Source organism: Cuculus canorus, chromosome 17 (assembly GCF_017976375.1).
Source record: "Cuculus canorus isolate bCucCan1 chromosome 17, bCucCan1.pri, whole genome shotgun sequence".
Taxonomy (NCBI): domain Eukaryota; kingdom Metazoa; phylum Chordata; class Aves; order Cuculiformes; family Cuculidae; genus Cuculus; species Cuculus canorus.
Genome location: NC_071417.1, coordinates 10,829,178 through 10,848,416, shown reverse-complemented (window position 1 = coordinate 10,848,416; position 19,239 = coordinate 10,829,178). Strand labels below are relative to the sequence as shown.

Here is a 19,239-nt window from a genome sequence, read left to right as displayed (position 1 = left end):
CCCAATTTAACTTTGGCAAATATCACAACAAAAAAAAAACCAAACAAGCAGCCTATACAGAACAGTGAAAATGCCAAGGATACGGGTTCTCCACAGTTTCACTGCAGAGCAAATGGATTTAGAAGCCTCACTTTGGCTACATCATTTATAACCATAATTAAATAAAGGTAGTCTTTCACTATCACTTCTTGACTTCTCCAAGATCTTCAATGCTATCATCATCCACCTAGGAAAAAAAAGCCAGAACATAGCATATTAAGACGCTTTCTTCTTACGTGTCTCACTCAGTATTCACCACTGTACATGTATATGAAGAGTGGGAGAAGGATACAGCACCATACGAGATTCCCTGCTGTAAACTCTACACAAGTGACATGTCCTCACAGGACACAGAGGCTCTGAACAAAGACAGGCCTGTGGAGTTATGTCAGAAAGAACTACAATCAGGAAATACCAGAATGATGAGGGAGACTTAAAGAAACCACTTGCCATTACAGCAGTGCAACCAAACTTCTCAACTGTCAACAATTTGGTTCAACCCAAAGCTAGATAATTTCTTCCTCTGAAACACAAGTGCGCTCACTTCTCAGATGTTTTTTTTTTAAAAAAAAAATTAAGAGACTTTGAAAAACAGAATGGCAATGTAGGAATAGTCAGCATTCACCTGTTAAGAAACAGTCACACAAAAGCCATGGGTATTTGACAGCTGTACTTATTCCCACATGCCTTCCTCTCGGGAGTATCCACAACAGCAGCACTACACAATTAGGGAGTTAATGTTTCTTGGACAATGGAAGCATGGTTTTACTTCAAGTTTAATCACTCCTTAACTGAGTCATTCAATGATGGGCCTGCAATAATTTCTGTACAACTATCGGTGTTGCCAAACATTAAACCCTTTTCCAAAATCACAGGAAAATCAAAGGCTATTTGGAAAATCAGCGTTCTAACAGAAGAAAGGGTTTATTACCTCAGGCCACTTCTCCTGGATTACATCAATGATGTCATCTGTAAAATCCCCCTGAATGATGATTTCATCTTCTCCTGTTACTGAGGCACCACAGGAAAACTTCTGAGCAAAAAACCTTTGTGCTTCCTTAAGATCAATTTCTGTTGATGGGAAATTGGACGGCATAAGTGCAGTCATTTCATACAAGTATTCTCAAGTCTAAAACCAAAACCTTGATTTAGCTGTTGAAAACAGTTTACACTTAAAGTTTTGCTACAGTTTCCATTGAAAGGAAAAGTCTGTTGTTTAAAATACACAAAAACTGACTCTACATATCTAGCAAACTCTGAGGCAAAAATCGTCGAGCATTCTCTACACACACTGTTTGACTGTGCTGCATACACTCACCAGAAAAGCACATGCAGAACTAATTAAAAGGCCCCTCCAGTTCACGATAACTTCATAGTTATTGAAAAAGTTTTTCCCGTAGAATTGCTTCAGTATGTTCCTTTCAGAAGCATGTCCCAACAGTTTTGGAGACTGGTTTCCAGCACAAAGACACATCCAGTTCCGATCAAGCTAGAGCACGTCACTGACCCCTCAAGAGGATTGAAAATACTCTCGTGCTCGAAATACATATTATAACATATCTAGTTAATACAACTGAGGTCAAGCGTTACCTTTTTAACAGAACTAGTAATCAATGTCTGAAGTAAAATGTTATAAACATCAAGTGGCTGTTTGCAGCTGAACCAAAGCCATGTAGGACAGCATTGTTAGCACACTTTGGTAATGATTTGACTGCTGTACTACAAAGGCAGTTAAAGCCTTACTTAATCAGTCTCAAGGATAGGTGAAAATAATTGTCAGTAATGTATTTAGAAGTTTGATGGAAATTAGCATCTTTTTGAAAATAAACATACTTATAATGAAAGACAACAGACTTCTCTGAAGTCTACACAAGTGGACTGCTATGGGAAGCCCTGTTTCAAAAAAAACTTGTAACCCCATTTGTTTGCAGACACTAGGGAAATAAGGACTCGAACAGTTTATCACTGATGTGACTCAGTATAACTTTGGCATGCTTTGGAATTGCTAAAAGCGCTTCAGGACTTTCACCTCGCACAAATGGAAGCAGAACACTCAATTTAATACAATCAGAAGAAACATCCTAAGGTTAAAAGCAAGCACAGATAAAACCAACAAAACCCATATAACAAAAGTCAACTCACCAAACGTCGCAAGGCCACACACTCTCGTGACATATTTTTTCTTTGCTCTAGGAATTTTAGCTATTGTAACTTTCTGTGGTACAGTCTTCTTTTTCTGTTTTATCTGACCTCTTCCACCTTTAAACAGAGTATAGCGTTACACAATTAGTTAAAGGACTTCACACAATCAAGAAAAGCATATAAGGTCAGATTTCACCTCCATGAAGAAACTTATCTCCCCAACTGCGTTGGTTAACAAAAAAATATTTTGCACATTGCCTCAGTTTTTATTATTATTTAAGAAAGCTTCCACGTCAAAGCTCAATATTAAAAGAAATAACAATACATGGATGTCAAACGTGTGTTCGAGCAGTCTTTGTTCTACTCTGCAAGCAACCTCTAAACTGCTGTTAAACAGGGCAGAAACAAGCATTCTGGGAGGCCTGCCAGCTGATTTTAGGTTGAGAATTACTCCCCAAATAAGTGCAATAGCAATGACAGGAACAATGAGAAACATGACGCAGGTCATCTTTCACTTGCTGTTCCTACTACTCAGTTCTTTTGTCAGCATATATCACTGCACCAACTCTGCTACCACGGGGAGAAAAGATATTCAGTATCTTTTGTGCAGAGTTATCACACAGCTAACAACCAAAATGCAAGGAATCTGTACCATAGTCCAGGCCAGTAGGTGAGAAAGGGATGCCCCAAACTGCTTATAAATCAGTACCACAATCAACTATTTAGACCTTGCCTCTCTTTTGCTTCTTCTTCTCCTCCTCTTCTCCCACATTTCCTTGGCCTTCTCCAACCCCAGCTTCCTGTTTAGGTGAATTTTCTTAAAAACATCAAAAAGAAATGGGGAGAAGAAAGAACAAAATTAGTGGGCAAACCAACACAGCCTTACAGGAACGGGACACAAAGCAGAATGACATTTTGCCAAATCTGTAAAGTCTGTGTGGAAGTGCAAGAGTCTCTTGACTGAAGCGTTACATCTTCATTATAATACTTATGCAGGTTAGGCTTCAGGAAAGCCTTCACTCAAAGATACAATTACAATTTCAATACAGTCTTTTCACATAACTTCCACGGAGAGACTGAAATCAGTGATAATGTTAATACTGAAATTCCAAATGTAATTCATCAAGTTCCCTATTATTAATGACCTTTCCTCCAGGCATCCATAGCAGACTGGACAGACATTAAATCAGATAAACTAACTCTGATAGGAAACACACACATGGATAACTGGTTACAGTGGAAAACTTAAGAAAGCTCTGACGTTATTATTGAAACTACATGTTTATTCAGTATTTTCTGACATTATCAAACATTTTCACAGCAACCAAAAACATGATAGACTCAGACTATTTTCACACTTGATAGAGCAGGAAGAGATGAGAATTGGACAAGTTCAGAGATTTCTAGATATGTCTAAGGGCACACAACAGTTAGAAAAGATTCTTACCTACTGTAAGTTTTGCAAACTCATCTGGAAAATTCTTCTCTAACCACTGTCTGCATTTAGTCACATCAGGCATGTATTCGCAGTACTGCAGAAGAAAGATCATAGGAATGCTTTTAGCAGAGCAACTACAAAACACATTACAAACAAACACACCACAACATATTAAGTTTGCTATTCAGTTCAGCCGTTTCTCCTTAAGATGACTGAACGCTAATATTATCCTAGTGCATAAGAAATCTCGTGTCATGATGGTGGCTGAAGCACAGAACTACCACAATTAATAAAAGCCAGAAAAGATCAGGAAGAATCATCATAGTCACGAATCATAGAACAGAAAGAAGAAATTTAGGCAACAAAAAATTATCTTACCTCTGTTGGCAATGAACAGACTGGAGAAAGAAGGGAAGAAAAAAAAAGAACAGATTACAAAAAGAAGTTCTCCACTTAAAGCCTTAGTATTAAATTCAAAATGGTATTTTAAAGTTAGGGATGACTCCTTACATCATAACTGCTGGTTACACCACACACTGATTCAAAAAGATTACTTTATTGATACCACTTCACATTTTAATTTTTTTCTCATTGGTCATTTGCTCTCACACTCTGCATTAGAATAAAACTATCACAGCTAGAGCAGCCGGTCACAGAAGGAAGGGAGGGAGAAGCCGACAGCATTGGGAAAAATTACAGAAATAAACACCAGCTCTACCTGAGGTGAAAAAATATACCTAATAAATTACCATTTGATTTGGTTAGCTTTCCCTTTTTCAACAGCTGCTACTGTCCAGAAGAGGGGCCCGGTCACAGAACAAACCCAAACCAATCGTGCAGGCTTTCATGCACAACAAGGATTCTCTCCTAATCCCCTGCAACCATATTCAAGTCCAAAGCTAAATAACACGCCTACCTAAAAAACGTATCTGTTGAGATTATTCACTTTCCTTCAAATTTCATCCACATAACTACAAATGTAATGAGTGAAAAATAATTCTAAACCAAATCCAATAATTGCTTTTATGAATTTTATTTCTTATTGTCATACTAATGCTCACAGGCCATTTCTGTTCTGAAGGCTTTATTGACTTTCTGCAGGAAGAGATTTCCACAGTTCACAACATGAGAGCCACTTCTTTTAAACGTAGGAAGCTGCCAGTGCCTTCATCTCTCAGAGGGAAGACACCTACATTCTACCAAAACCACTTTAGATAGCCAACCCAAGCTATTTCAGAAAGATGATCAGAAAGCTCAAACTGATCACGGTCTAGCTTCTCAATAAAAGCTGACCAAACGATGACCTCTGATCCTTTCATTCTTTCCGTTCAGCCATCCTCATAAACAGCACATCATAAGAATCATGGACAACTGCCCCTTCAGCACTTGCCTCCGCAGTAGAGAACCCGAAGAGGATAGTCGGCATCTGACCTGGCACTGCTCCTTATGTCTGCTCTGCAGTCAGGGACCACAGGATCAGCTACATCTGTGGCCATGTCACAAGCCTGGAGGTCACATAACAGAAGAATCAGAACCCAAGTTCTTCGTTGAAGTTATTCACACCTTTCCCAACTCAACAAGCATCCCAGAGACTGACAAATCCCAGAGAAAACAGGCATAATTCCAAGAGAAACAGGAGACACCAGGGAGAAAAAAAAAGAGGAGACAATAAATAATGCAAGAATACAGGGACAGAATTCTAATGCATACGGAGGAAAAAAAACAAGAGCGCCACAAAATGCAGTGTGAAATGAAGAAAGATCTGTGAGAACACCCCATGGAATTATAAAATACACTGGGTGAAGCAAAATGTGAAGTATGATGTCAAATCAACAGCATACAAACAGGAGACGACTGGGGGAATGAGGGGAGGTACTGCCAGTATACTAGCAAAGAAAAGAGGGCATCCAAATCTGCAGCTGAAGAGTTGCAGCTCGATACTAGGACACAGGCAAAAAAACCCACAAACACCACAAAAACGAGCAAACCAAACTCAACCTGCTAAGACATTTAACAATAGTTTTCATTCACATATTTTCAGGTAATGGGTTCAGAAAATAGAATTCAACAGGGAAGGGGGTTTCAACGCTTAAGAAATCTCCCCGGATCATGGAAGCCAGCAGGATATACGTGTGGGGAAAAATCACAGCTAGGGTGCTGTGCCGGCAGTGAAGGGAACTGAGGGAAAATGCCAGGGAGGTACAGGTGGTGGGGGACGAAAGGGAGGAGAGGGTCACAGCGAGGGGAAGGATACCAGAGTGCTCATGGAGATCCCAGATGGGGGTGTGGGAGGGTGCTGGGATGTAGGGGGTAAAAGTGAGGACAGAGTAAGGGTCCTGGGGTACCAGACATCATGGAGATGACAGACATGGCGGGATGGGGGGACAGAGATGAGAGGAAGGAGGGCACCAGTACCCGAGGAGGGGAAGCTTGCGGATCGGGGCTGGGGAAAAGGAGGGCACCGGTACTCGAGAAGAGGCAGAATCACAGTGTGGGGAGAGGTCAGGGCTAGGGGAAAAAGGAGAGCACCGGTACTCGAGGAGGGGAGGCTCGAATTGCGGGGAGGGGCTCGGGGCTGAGGAGAAGGAAAGCATTGGGTACCCACCCGAGGAGGGGCATTGAGGAGGTGCAGGATCACAGTGCGGGGAAGGGTCAGGGCTGGGGGAAAAGAGGGTACTGGTAGCCGAGGGGAGGCTCAGGGGTCGGAGCTGAGGAGAAGGACAGTGGAATCCAAAGAGGGGAGGCTCCAGAGTCGGGGCTGGGGGAAAGAAGAGCACCAGTACCCGAGGAGGGGAGGCTCACGGTGCAGGGAGGGGATCGGGGCTGAGGAGAAGGAGGGCACCGGTACCTGAAGGGGGAGGATGTTGATGTAGGGGCGAGGGGAGTCACTGCGAGGGGAGGCGGAGCCGCAGCACCGAAGGGGGCGGACGGGAGGGCGGCTGGGGGAAGGATGAAGTAACGGGGGGTGTACAGGGGGGTGTCAGCGGCCGCTGGGACGGGGCTGCGGGGGAGCAGCGTGGCGGCTTTACCGGGGAGGCCCCTGAGGCGGCGGCGGCAGCGTCTCCTCACGCCGCGCGGCACGTGCGCCCGCCCAGCGCGGCCGCCGCCGTCTCGCGAGACCCGCGCGCGCGGTTGAGCCCGACCGCGACCCGTAGATTGGGGAAGGGCGGCCGAGGCGCGCGCCGGGTGGAGCGTGCGCGCCATTGGCTTCCCCGCGGCACGTGCGCGCCCCCCCTCAGCGCTGCCGGAAAAAAAAGGAAGGGCAGGGGTGTGGCCGTGCGCGGTTTGAGCCCGAACGCGACCCGTAGCGCGGGGGGGCGGGGCGAAAAGGGTGGAGCGGAACTGCTATTGGCTGCCCGGGGGCACGTGACCAGGAAGTCGCCGGGCCTCGCCACCGCCGCTAGCGGCACGATGCCGCGGTACGCGCAGCTGGTGATGGGCCCGGCGGGCAGCGGGAAGGTGAGGCGGAGGGAAGGGGGAGGAGAGAAGTGAGGCGTGGGGGCAGGCGTCGGGAGTGGGGAAAGTGAGACTAAAAAGTTTAGTTTTGGTCAAAAGGCAGTGCGTTTCATCCTGCACCCAAAGCAGTGGGGCTCGTAGGATGAGGGAGAGGATGCTGCTCTGCTCTCCCGGCTGAAGCCTTGTGTCCAGTTCTGGAGTCCCCAACGTAAGAATCATAGAGTTATTGAGCGGTTTGGGTTGGAAGGGACCTTAAAGATCATCAGTTTCAACCCCTGCCACCTCCCACCAGACCAGGCTGCTCAAAGCCCGTCCAACCTGGCCTCGAACACCTCCAGGGAGGAGGCAAACACTTCTAATGAGAGGGCAGAAGAATAAGGACGTGGAACTGTTAGAACAGATCCAGAGGAGACCGTGGAGATTATCTGAGGGCTGGAGCATCTCTACTGTGAGGACAGGTTGAGAGAGTTGGGGTTGTTCAGCCTGGAGAAGAGAAGGCTGTGGGGAGATCCTATAGCTTTCCAGTACTGAAAGGGGCCTTAAGAAAGCTGAGAGGTGTGCCTTTAAAAGGGAATGGAGTGACAATACGAAGGACAGTGGCTTTAAATTGGAAAGAGGGAGATTCATAATAGATATTGGGAAGAAATTCTTCACAGTGAGGGTGGGGAGGCCCTGGCCCAGGTTGCCCAGAGCAGTGGTGGCTGCCTCATCCGTGGAGGTGTTCAAGGCCAGGCTGGATGAGGCTTTGAGTAACCTAATCCAGTGGGAGGTGTCTCTGCCCGTGGCAGGGGTTGGAGCTGGATGGGCTTTGAGGTCCCTTCCAACCCATTCTGTGATTCTGTGATGGTGAAGGGGTGGGGAGGCAGCAGTAGCATAGGCAGGCCCTGAAGATCTCTGTGTACCTTGCAGAGCACATACTGCTCCACCATGGTGCAGCACTGCGAGGCGCTGGGCCGCGCTGTGCAGGTGGTCAACCTGGACCCGGCAGCGGAGCTCTTCAGCTACCCAGTGATGGCAGGTGAGCAGCAGGTATTGTCCAAAATGCGGATCTGTTGCGCAGTGTGCAGTAAGCCTATCTCTACATCACCAAGACAGATATTGTTTCTTCAGAGTTTGTGGGTACAGTATTCTGGACACTCGGGGGAGGCAAACCCTCCAAACTCAGGTGTGAACCCCCCAATATAGACCCTATAATTTTATATACTACAGATACATAAATATGCATAGAATTCGCAGAAAAGTCATGCGCATTCATAACTAATTGTTCTGTTTTGATCTTTTACCGTGTGTACATCCTGAAATCGTAAATGTATTATTCTACAATCTGTCTACAATCTCTAGTGGCTGTTCCATAGTCCTGCACCGATGAACTTCTGCCACTTTCTTGTTGGTATTAAAGTTAAATAGTTAGTCCTTGCATTTCTTAGTTATCGCATCCTTGTTTGACTCGCCCTCTTTACCAGACTGTTTCTGGTCTTAAATTTGCCCTGTGGCACCCATTCATGGTTAGTTTTGCTAAGAAGGCAATAAATCTCATCAAACATTTCCTTTTTCCTTAACTAATTTGGGAAAATGTCTCCTTTTTTCTTAAGCTTAGTAATAACAGAAACACCTGCGATCCAACTTTTAGCTCCTTGTAAAAGCCTCTTGACTTTAGGGCGTTTTTGTATTTTCATAATTTGATGATTTCTTTTAACATGGGGGCTGTGGGCCACCGCCTTCGGGCATCGCTCTGAGTGAACCAGCTCAAACCGACTTGCGCGCCTGTCATTCCAGACATCCGTGAGTTGATAGAAGTGGACGACGTCATGGAAGATGAATCCTTAAGGTTTGGTCCCAATGGCGGCTTGGTGTTTTGCATGGAATACTTTGCCAATAACTTTAACTGGCTAGAGGAAAGCCTTGGGCATGTGGAAGATGACTATATATTGTTTGATTGCCCAGGTAAACAAATCTTAATGTTGTGGTGTTTACAATATAAAATTTGTGGTACTTTTATTGCTGGTCGTAATCGTTCATGTGTTTTTTTGCACTGCGTACAGTTGTCAGAGTCACTTTAAGATGGTTAAGAAGTGAACTCGGTCCCAGGAAAATCTGGGTGACTGCACTGACTTCTGATAGCGTCAGATGGTTTGGAAACGCTATGGCAACTGCTAATAAGTGCTAACTGGAGGTCGTGGGAGGGGAAAAAGCTTTTATTTCTTTTCCACCTCTCTGGTTTAAATCCATCCAAATATAGTCAGTTGTCTGGAAAGGAAAATGCTTTCTTTGTCAGCTTTTGTTCATATGAAGTGCAGTGCCCATGTTTATAGAACTATGTAACTGAACTGTTTCTGTGAGCTTCACATTTCTGCAAACTGATATCCCAAATTTGCCCTAGGTCAGATAGAACTCTACACGCATCTGCCGGTGATGAAACAGCTGGTAGAACAGCTTCAGCAGTGGGAATTCCGTGTCTGTGGAGTGTTTCTTGTGGATTCTCAGTTTATGGTGGAATCTTTTAAGGTATCCATTTGAAATCTCCTGTAAAAGTTCATATTGATAAAGAAAAGGAAATCTGAGCAGTTTAGGGAGCTGGGTTTGTTTAGCCCAAGGACAGAATGCTAAGCAGGGGTAGATCTGATTGATGTCTTTAGCTGCCTCAGACACAGCTTGGAGCAAAGAAAATTCCAGTTGGATGTAAAGAAAAGATTCCTGCACAGCAAGAGTGGTTGGACTGGAACAAGGGCACAGAGAGTGTGGTATACGTTTATGGAGTTCTCTAAAACTTGGCTGGGCAAAGCCCCCTGAGCTACCTGATCTGACTTTGAAGCTGTCTCTGGTTTGAGCAGTTGTATGAACCAGATGACCTCTAGAAGTGTCTTCTGACCTAGGCTCTTCTGTGATTCTACGAGAGCTCTCTCAGATCTGGAGAGAGAGCAGGGCACTTTCCCTGTCTAGCCGTAAGAATCCCGAGATGGGCTTTGAGTTTTGTAGTGGTCTTTTCAGTCCCAGATCCAGATTTGAGGCTCTGGAAATAAGATGGCAGCTGAGAAGCTCAGCACTTCCCTTTCCCAACAGAACTAAGGACTCCCCACTTGGCCTTGTGGCTGTGTTTCATATATTCATTGTCTAGATTTGGTTGTGGTTGAGTGTCCTGTGTGGTGATGGTGTGTTTTTCCATACTTAACTACATAATTTTTCATACTCTTAAAGTTTATCTCTGGAATTCTGGCAGCACTCAGTGCAATGATATCTTTAGAGATTCCACAGATTAACATCATGACCAAAATGGATTTGCTGAGCAAGAAAGCCAAGAAGGAAATAGAGAGGTAAGTGCCAAGAAATTACTTATTCTGTAGTGTAATATCTTGAAGTGAGTTTCCCTCAAAGTCCAGTCTGTTTCTCCTGGTTAAAAGATAATCTTTTGAAATGGGGGAAGATACATTTGTTTTATATTGAACAGAGTCTTTAAATGTCTGGATAGGTTCCTTCAAAAAAGTCAAAAGTCTAGCTCCATCTTTGCACTTATTTCTGGATTTTTCTGTAAATTGTTATCTTGAATAACTTACGCCACTCTGAATGACATTGGGGGGTGCTGTATTTCAGAATCTAAACCTGAGGTAATCCTATCATTTTTTTGATACTGAACATACTGAATTAATTACTTGTTATTTTTGCATTTCTGCTAAAATTAAGCATTTTAAGCTCTCCTGATATGACATTAGTTCATTCAGATCACAGAATATGTGGATTTGGTAGCTATATAAAAACACGATGACTCATTTATTTTGTGGCTAAGGATTCTTTTGATGTCAACGACTTTGTTTCTCCTAGGTACTTGGATCCAGATATGTATTCTATGATTGAAGATTCTACAAATATATTGAAAAGCAAGATGTTTAAAAAGCTGACTAAATCTATATGTGGATTGGTGAGTATATTGCTTTTTAACTGGTACCCTTAAATTCGGTCCTGTGTTTATAAACCACACTGTATGGTTATTGACTTCATCGCTATATAGATCCTGTGCGTTCTATAATAATTATCCCCACATTAACCCAAAACTTTGTATTATATTTACCTACCATACTTATCAACAGAGCCAAGATCTAAAAGATTCTCAGGCGTCTGAGTGTTTTACTTTTTGCCTGTTTTAACTCAGCTTTTTAACAGCTTTCCCTGCCCTGTAGAACTCGGGATTGATAGCCAGGTGTTCCGAGTGGGGAATTGTCATTGTTTGCAGTGTAGCTTTAAATGGTGTTTTATCAGTCTAGACATGGAATAACTAAGTTTGGGTTAAAGATGTGGCTTAGAGTGATTGAGGAATAACTTACTGCATTTTCTAACCAGTGCCCTTTGAATTCCTTTCTCTAGATTGATGACTACGGAATGGTTCGATTTCTACCTTTTGATCGCTCTGATGAGGAAAGTATAAACATAGTTCTGCAGCACATAGACTTTACCATTCAGTATGGAGAAGATCTCGAATTTAAAGAACCAAGGGTAAGGTACTTCTGATAAGATGAAAAAGTAAAAATGGATCCTAAATATAAGTTGTAATATAAATATTTTATTTGTTTTGCTAATAAATTATTGTCTTAGTATGGTTCAAAGTAAGCCATGTTTAGTCTTTTAGTGACAGTGCTTATATCTTCTTCATTTACAATTACAAAAGTGAAATTTGTGGCACGTGTGGACTGCTCGAATGGATGTGATTTAAAAGTAGTGCTTTGTTTTTAAAAAATAATGGAATTTTAAACTTCAAAGGTCCATTAAGATCGCTAAAATTTCTTCCTACGTGACTGTTACAACACAGGGCTTATCAGGGGAGTTTTATATGATATATAGATCGGGTATAAATTCTAACTTGTAAAATACAAGATAGAAGACTGTTGCATTAAAATCTGTTCCAAGCCATGTCTAGTTTTATTTTTCAGCTCATGAATCCTAAGGAGCAAGTCCAGTGCTTTTATTCCATTTTTTTAATTCAGTTTTATACTCTCAGGTATGCAGAATACCTGGATCTAGATTCTGACCTATACAATTTCAATAGCTCTACGAACAAATTGCTTTTCAGGACGTTTTGCTACATGTTTTATGGAACCGTATTAGACATTGTTCTTCTTGTGGTTTCTAAAATAAAACGTCACAGGACAATGTACAACAGCCACTAGGGAAAATAAAGGTTTTACCTTATTTGTTTTCTTTTTGGTAGGAATGTGAAGAAGATAAATCTGCTCTTGTGGATGAATACTTTCAGGATCATGTGGATGAGTAAAAAATGGATGTTCTAGAATGGGAGGAAAACACCTTGCTTGTCTTAAAAAATAAAAATAAAAAAAAATCCACCCCTACACAAACATACCTGATGTTTTATCTGTAAAATAACTAATATTTATAGTGCAGAATAAGCTATATGACCCCATAACTATTTTAATAAACAATTTTTAATTCTTATGCGTGTGTGTTAATAAAATACACAGGCTAGGATAAGTACCGATGAAAGTTCCCTAAATACAGATGGATTTCATTTAAGCCAAGGAATGCTTGGGAAAAAATCAAATGATTTGCGAAAGAGGCAAGGCTGAATTGTAAGTATGTTGTAATAAATATTTATTAATAACTAAGTAGATATTAGATGAGAGAATTGTTCTAAAGGGTGAAAATTTACATGAACTGAACCTGAATTAGGTGAAGTTGACTGAATTAGGCAACTTTAAAGGGATGTCTGGTCAGTGGGTGGCCACCCACCCTTCTTGAAGAACCCGTGTGTTTTCCATTCACTTTGGAAGAGCTGAGATTTTAAGTCTGGTTTTTGCACAACTTGCACATGGCTTTGAGTGGTTTATGTGTCAGTAACTTCTTAAGTTCAGTACAACACTTAAAAGAAAGAAACCACTAGAAGGAAAAACGGCTGTGAGCAAAACATCCCTTTTTGCACTCTTTTCGAGCACTCACCCTCGCTGAGGACAGAAGATCCTCTGTCAGTAAGGACATGTGATGGCCGGGAAAGCGAAGAGGGGCATTCTAACATGTTTAGTTATGTTTTGATTAAGTTTTAAAGTAGCTATTTTGCTTGCATTATAACATGTTTAGCTATGGTTTGATTAAGTTTTAAGGTAGGTATTTTGCTTACATGAGCATGTTTTGTTCCTGTTTGATAATGAACATCTGTTGCCTGTGCCTGGCTAATTAAGCCAGATAATAACGACTAGTGTGATGATAAGAGAAAGAAGAAGTGGTTAGGACCAGGATAAGAGGAAGAAGAAGTGGTTAGGACCAGGACAAGAGGAAGAAGAACCAGGGAGGACCAGATGCAACCTTGAAGAGGTGCCCAAGCTATCTCAGAGCATCTGCAAGAAGAAGGATGGGAGAGGGTGGCAGGGGAAGGAAGGGACATGGGGGGGCGGGGGAGGGAAAGACAAGGGTGTATATGAAAGGAAGGACGAAGGTGGCAGGGAAAACAAAGGCAAGGGTGGGAGGGAAAGATAAGGGTGGAAGGGAAAGGAAAGGATGAGAGTGGAAAGGGTGGATGTGGGTGGCAGGGAAAGGAAAGGGTGGACGGGCAAGGATGGCCACGGGTGGCAGGGAAAGGAAAGATAAGGGTGTAAGGGGAAGGGAAAAGAAAGGCAAGGGTGGCTGGGAGGGTGTCAGCTGGGCTTCGCTGCTGTACAGCCCCAGGCAGGGCAGGGGCAGAGGGAAAGCTCCGGTTCCCCCGGGGCGGAGCCGCCGCTGCCGCTTCCCGTCCTGGCGCCGCCCCCGTAGCCTCATTTCCTGCAGCGCCGGCCGAGCAGGAAGGTTTTCTGGCAGCTGCGCTCCCGCCCGGCCCCACCGAGCCGCGTCCCGCCCGTCCGCCGCGATGCCGGTGAGAGGGGAGCGGGGACACCGGCTGGGAACGGGGGTTTGCGGGAGCCCGCTGCCCGGCCAGCGCCCTGCTCCTTTTCTCCCTCTCCCTCCTCCTCTTCTCCCTCTCCCCTTCCCTCTTCCTTCTCCCTCCTCTCCTCCCCTTCCCTCTTCCTTCTCCCTCCTCTCCTCCCCTTCCCTCTTCCTTCTCCCTCCTCTCCTCCCCTTCCCTCTTCCTCTCCCTTCTCCCTTCTCCTTCCTCTCCTCCCTCTCCCCCTTCCCTTTTCCTCCTTCGTCTTCTTTCTTCCTCCGCCTCCTCTTCTCCCTCTTCCCCTCTTCCTCCTCCCCCTCCCTTCTCTTCCTTCTTCCTCCTCTTCCTCCTCTCTTCTCTTCCTTCTCCCTCCTCCTCCTCTTGTTCTTCCTCTCCCTCTCCCTCCTCCTCCTCCTCCTCTTGTTCTTATTCCTCCTCCTGCCAGGGATCCACTCACAGACGGGAGGGTGATAAAACCTGTGCTTCTCTTCGTTTGTGTTCACACCACTTTCCTCTGATTAGAATAGACTGGGGTTTTTTTTTTTTTTTTGCCAGGGGATGGGTTTTACACCCACCCACCTCCGGCGACTTCCCTTTTCCCCTTCAAAACCCCATCTAGGAGGAGGAGAAGGATTCCCAGTGGCTTGGGATAGTGGGAATGTCTAGAAAGTGTCTAAAACTGAGTCTGTCATATGCAGAAAGGATTTTTTTTTCCACTTAGACAAGTTTTAGAGTGCAGAGAAAGGTTTTTTTGAGTGTGGGTACCTATTAACCCTGGCTTATATTAGTATCTAGACATGGAAATAAAATCTAATATTTTTAATGAGCAATACCAATGAATTCTGCAGTGCCCCATAACTTAAGCAGAGATGCTGGGCTGTTACCCCCTGGCACTGTGCGGAATGGGGTTTAGCAGTCTGGGGCTGAAGTGACACACGCAGACCAGCCAGACCGGTTTTACCGTGTCTCCCACCACCACAACCATTAATGGTGCCAGTGATGCTGCTTTTGATGGTCTTCACCAGAAATGCACTGAGATCTGAGCCTAATTAGAAAACAACGATTGTTTGTGCAAGGAAAAGTTGCTGGAAGCATCACTAATGAACTGGACTGACTGAAGACATGGGGGCACATGATGCGACACGGAAATCATAGATTCATAGAATAGTTTGGGTTGGAAGGGACCTTAAAGATCATCCAGTTCCAACCCCCCTGCCATGGGCAGGAACACCTCCCACTGGATCAGGCTGCCCAAAGCCCCATCCAACCTGGCCCTGAACACATCCAGGGATGGGGCAGCCACAACTTCCCTCGGCAGCCTGGGCCAGGGCCTCACCACTCTCATCGTGAAGAAATTCCTCCTAATGTCCAGTCTAAATGTCCATTTTCAGTAGCGTTAATAACCAGCCTTTCCATCCCATCTGTAGGCTTACCACTCAACTTTAATGGACTCGGACACCAAGCTAATTGGGAATATGGCGCTGTTGCCCATCAGAAGCCAGTTCAAGGGCCCAGCACCTCGGGAAAGTAAGTTTGTAATAGTCTCTGAAATCCTGCCTGCATGGAGCTTCTCATCATCTCATGCTTTGCTCCAAGCCAGCCCTAGCAAGAGTGATCAGAGGAGTCACAGGCTGGAAATTGAGTACTTCGCAGTTTATAGAGGAGGAAAAAAGTTTTCCAGTAGTTAAGTTGTGGAAATCATAGAAAATAATTAAGCCGTGATATATATATATGCTCCATGCTCAAGCTACATCAGTTGTTTCAGTAACTACAGCTTATGGCTACTATTCTTGTGCTTCCTGTTGTGTCTCACTGTGCTGTTCGGTAGGTTTTGAGGAGGCTGTAGTGGTGCGAACCCTCTGCTGTTGGAGGAAGTGGTGGTTTAGCTACAGAGAACTGAGGCGCTGGGTCTTCAGGTGAAGGCGTTTGGCTGCTCTGTGGGACAAGCAGGACAGGCAGCACTGCAGGGCAGCAGGCTTCAGAAAGGGAAATGAAGCATCCCGAGAGGCTACCGGCAATCTGCTCTGGATTTCCCTTCAGCATGTGAAGGAGTGCTTCCCAGACATGATAGCATGGCAGTTCAGTTTAAGAAGGGAAATACAAAGGAAATGTTTCTGGATTTAAGCAGTCTTAGATGGTAGCAAAAGCAGGTGAAAGTAAGTTATATATTCTGCTCCCTCTCCTTTTTTTGGAGTAGATAATTAAATCTGTGTGATTGTGATGTTTTGCTTTCTCCAGAAACATTTTTGTATCCTGAGATTTTTACACTGTTAAAACTCTGGTGAGTTACTCAACTGGTAGAAAAGTGGGGAACTGCTGAATTGCTGCCATTTGTGAAGTGAGAAGTCATGAGAGGAGAAGAGGGATGTTATAGCTCTTGCTAAGAGCAGGAAGCTTAAATATTATGATCTGAGCTCACCGGCGTTTCACAATTTTTCTGTTACGCAGTGCTGTTGTTCTGCTTTTTGTAAACACCAAAGTTTTGCCTTTACAAGAATGATTGTTTATGTATTTCAGTGAGTATAAGTTATGACCAAATGTAATATAATGGTGCACTGTTTAACTCTATAACTCTTTTTTTGTTAGCTAAGGACACAGATATCATAGATGAAGCTATCTACTACTTCAAAGCTAATGTTTTCTTCAAAAATTATGAAATTAAGGTAATTTTTTGAGATACTGTACATTTAGTTGTTCTTTGGTGAGTTGGTGCTGTGAATATAAATTTATTTTGAATTAAATCATTTTACTAGATAACAAAAATTCCCCTTTCTCCCATTTAATTTTTAAATTTGGGTAAATTTCATGATTGCAAGTCCCTCTCATATGGGGTAATTTTAGGCCAAAACGGCTTGAATTCATTACTGTTTCAAACTTTTATCAGTTCCATAAAGTCTCCTTTAGTCTAAGAGTGGCTGGGCTCTGTGCTTGCTCTTACAGAATGAGGCTGACAGAACGCTGATCTATGTAACTCTGTACATTTCCGAGTGCTTGAAAAAGCTGCAAAAGGTAAGAAAAGTAATTTTCTGCGCAGGAACTGAGTATGTTCTGGGAATTGTACTTGGGAAGGAGTTTGCTGATATTATAATCACAGGGGAAGAAATAATCCTGTTCACCCCAGTTGTCAGAGGAACAGATGATCCAAGACTGTGGATCTCCAGAGATATGTTGCTGTTCTTGATGAGTTTTTATATGTTACAGATTGGTAAAATATTTGGGTCTGCTGGTCCATGAGCTGCTGTTTATAACTGTTCATCTGTTGTTTGCCTGGTTCTTCCAGTGTAACTCCAAAGGCCAAGGAGAGAAAGAAATGTACACATTAGGAATCACAAACTTCCCAATCCCTGGGGAGCCTGGCTTTCCACTTAATGCCATTTATGCCAAACCTGCCAACAAACAGGAGGAAGGTAAGGCTAGTCCGAGACCTCTGAGGGCTTCCATGGGCTCACCATTTACTAGCTGTGGTTTTGTGGGTGCAGATAGAAAAACTACCTTTAAACCTGCATGTTCTAAAGTTGCAGTTCTGTCTTCCAGCAGAAGCTGGATTTTCTGACCTCAGGAGCTCAGTTACTCCCCTGGATTAACGGACTTTGAATCTGCCTTTTACATCAATATAATCACTAGCTAAACCCTGTAAGAGAGTCCAAGCCAACTGCTGCACTAGCAGAAGCCCATAATAATGAGTAAAGGTAACTGAGAGAAGAAAACAGTTTGGATGATTCTTTTTATGGGTACAAATATCATAAAAATCCCAAATGTGGCTGTAAATTTAGCAAACCAACTCAGCCAGCAGTGAGTACTTGCAGGTGTGAAAACACTTTCTGCTTTAAGTTGTGATCTCTGACACTTCCCTGTTAAATTCAGTTTGACTTGGTGCTGCCTCGGTTCATAGTGTTTTTTTTCCCTGTGCTCTGTTTCAGAGATGATGAGGGCCTACCTGCAGCAGCTGAGACAAGAAACTGGACTGCGCCTTTGTGAAAAAGTGTTTGATCCTCAAAGTGACAAGCCTAGTAAGGTAGGAGATCAGTGAGATTGTCACAGATTTAATGAGAGGCTCAATGTGTTTTATCAGAATTGTGTGGAAGGGAGGGAGGTGATCGGGTGAGGAATCAGGTGGGTTACTTTGGCATAAGCTTCCCTGTTCTTCCAAGGCTGGGGGAGTAGCAGGCTGCAAGTTATCAATAAATTTAATCTGTAATGTGGTAAGACAGCAAATGCCAATTTGTGTTACTTGAAAAAGCAGGGCAATAATAAGTAGTGTTTGGTTAAACTCTTCAAACGTCGCACATCTGCTGCTGGCTAGGTTTTCAAACGGAAATTAACAACCATGAGAGATGCTGTTTATCTTCCCAGGAGGGTCTGATTTGACAGCTTCTTTGAAGTAGACCATTTTGTCTCATATCCAGATTAAAAAAAAAAAAAAATCTAATCAAATGCACAAATTATCTTCCTACTGTTCAGGTGTTTCATGTGCAAATGTGACTGCATTTAATATTGAAATTGTTTAGGCTACTGCAGTTTTAAAGGCATATCTTTCTAATGAATGTGACTGTTTTGTTTACTGCATGGAAACTGCTTTTGCATATTTTCTGATTTTTGTACTTCCTTCTGCAGTGGTGGATCTGCTTTGTGAAGAGACAATTCATGAACAAGAGTCTGTCAGGTCCTGGGCAGTGAAGAAGCAAAGTAGCAATGACATTAAACATTTCCACAGCAAGGTGTATAAAGTATTTTGCCTTTGTTTGGGATACATTTTGTACCAAGGAAGAACTAAGTGCTTATGAAGAAAAAATAACAAACCGAAACCCACAAACCAGTCAATAAGGGATAAAGGGAGGGAGAGCAAGAAAATAATTTGTGTAGTGTAAGCAAATATTATTAAGCTGGTGCTTAATAAGTGATTTCTAACACGCTGTTTCAAATGTGAGCTGCTTTATCAGTTCCTGCAGCTGGCATTTAAAACAGGGCTTGTATTTAAAGAGAAGAAATGGGCGCGCCTGGGGGGCGGGGGAGCTGTGTAAATTGCTCTACTGGCTAGAGTCTCAGAATCGTATGTCCACAGAAAACGTCCCTCTCATGCTGTGTTGTCCAGTGCAGTGATTTTTACCTTGTTTTCAATAAACTTGGCTTGTAATTAATGTGGTAACTACTTTATCTCTTATGAAAAGCCGTCAAAGAAATCAGAGGGTGTTTTTTTTTCTGAAAAGACCCATCATTATTGCATAATTGTAATTAGCAGGAAGTGAATCACTCCCACCAAAAATGGGGCTCATACAGTTTGAGGCAACGTATCTGGTTATTTAGTAGT

General features: G+C 43.4%; 3 protein-coding genes across 6 annotated transcripts; 2 read left to right on the top strand and 1 right to left on the bottom strand.

Annotated features, from left to right (window-relative positions):
* Window positions 1-35: 35 nt before the first annotated feature.
* DENR (density regulated re-initiation and release factor) lies at window positions 36-6,802 on the bottom strand. Of its 3 annotated transcripts, none has more exons than XM_054082340.1 (8): window positions 6,649-6,802; window positions 5,010-5,124; window positions 3,998-4,017; window positions 3,629-3,713; window positions 2,915-2,998; window positions 2,182-2,298; window positions 971-1,110; window positions 36-226 (listed from the first exon to the last, which is right to left on the bottom strand). In XM_054082340.1, exons 2-8 carry the CDS (start codon window positions 5,113-5,115, stop codon window positions 182-184), a joined length of 597 nt encoding a protein of 198 aa, XP_053938315.1. In that variant the 5' UTR covers window positions 5,116-5,124; window positions 6,649-6,802; the 3' UTR covers window positions 36-181. The 3 variants fall into 3 exon arrangements, with proteins under 3 accessions (XP_053938315.1, XP_053938316.1, XP_053938317.1); XM_054082341.1 differs by lacking the exon at window positions 6,649-6,802 and adding an exon at window positions 6,468-6,581; XM_054082342.1 differs by lacking the exon at window positions 6,649-6,802 and adding an exon at window positions 6,225-6,324.
* Window positions 6,803-6,967: 165 nt separating this feature from the next.
* Window positions 6,968-12,514, top strand: GPN3 (GPN-loop GTPase 3). Of its 2 annotated transcripts, none has more exons than XM_009564651.2 (8): window positions 6,968-7,078; window positions 7,985-8,093; window positions 8,852-9,019; window positions 9,456-9,580; window positions 10,271-10,386; window positions 10,892-10,988; window positions 11,432-11,560; window positions 12,273-12,514. In XM_009564651.2, exons 1-8 carry the CDS (start codon window positions 7,031-7,033, stop codon window positions 12,333-12,335), a joined length of 855 nt encoding a protein of 284 aa, XP_009562946.2. In that variant the 5' UTR covers window positions 6,968-7,030; the 3' UTR covers window positions 12,336-12,514. The 2 variants fall into 2 exon arrangements, with proteins under 2 accessions (XP_009562946.2, XP_053938313.1); XM_054082338.1 differs by lacking the exon at window positions 6,968-7,078 and adding an exon at window positions 7,141-7,283.
* A 1,293-nt stretch (window positions 12,515-13,807) lies between these two features.
* ARPC3 (actin related protein 2/3 complex subunit 3) lies at window positions 13,808-19,069 on the top strand. The gene is made up of 7 exons (XM_009564654.2): window positions 13,808-13,922; window positions 15,359-15,458; window positions 16,518-16,594; window positions 16,872-16,940; window positions 17,212-17,338; window positions 17,852-17,946; window positions 18,546-19,069. The coding sequence occupies exons 1-7, from the start codon at window positions 13,917-13,919 to the stop codon at window positions 18,606-18,608; spliced, it is 537 nt and encodes a 178-aa protein (XP_009562949.1). The 5' UTR covers window positions 13,808-13,916; the 3' UTR covers window positions 18,609-19,069.
* The last annotated feature ends 170 nt before the right edge of the window (window positions 19,070-19,239 follow it).

Coding starts and splice junctions, on each gene's coding strand:
- DENR (XM_054082340.1), bottom strand. CDS start 5,115: ATGGCCACAGATGTAGCTGATCCTGTGGTCCCTGACTGCAGAGCAGAC. Junction 3,714..3,997: donor TCTGTTCATTGCCAACAGAG/GTAAGATAATTT, acceptor TTTCTTCTGCAG/TACTGCGAATACATGCCTGA. Junction 2,299..2,914: donor GAAGAAGAAGCAAAAGAGAG/GCAAGGTCTAAA, acceptor CTCTGTTTAAAG/GTGGAAGAGGTCAGATAAAA.
- ARPC3 (XM_009564654.2), top strand. Junction 16,595..16,871: donor TCAAAAATTATGAAATTAAG/GTAATTTTTTGA, acceptor TTGCTCTTACAG/AATGAGGCTGACAGAACGCT. Junction 17,339..17,851: donor TGCCAACAAACAGGAGGAAG/GTAAGGCTAGTC, acceptor GCTCTGTTTCAG/AGATGATGAGGGCCTACCTG.
- GPN3 (XM_009564651.2), top strand. CDS start 7,031: ATGCCGCGGTACGCGCAGCTGGTGATGGGCCCGGCGGGCAGCGGGAAG. Junction 8,094..8,851: donor CAGCTACCCAGTGATGGCAG/GTGAGCAGCAGG, acceptor CTGTCATTCCAG/ACATCCGTGAGTTGATAGAA. Junction 10,387..10,891: donor GCCAAGAAGGAAATAGAGAG/GTAAGTGCCAAG, acceptor TGTTTCTCCTAG/GTACTTGGATCCAGATATGT.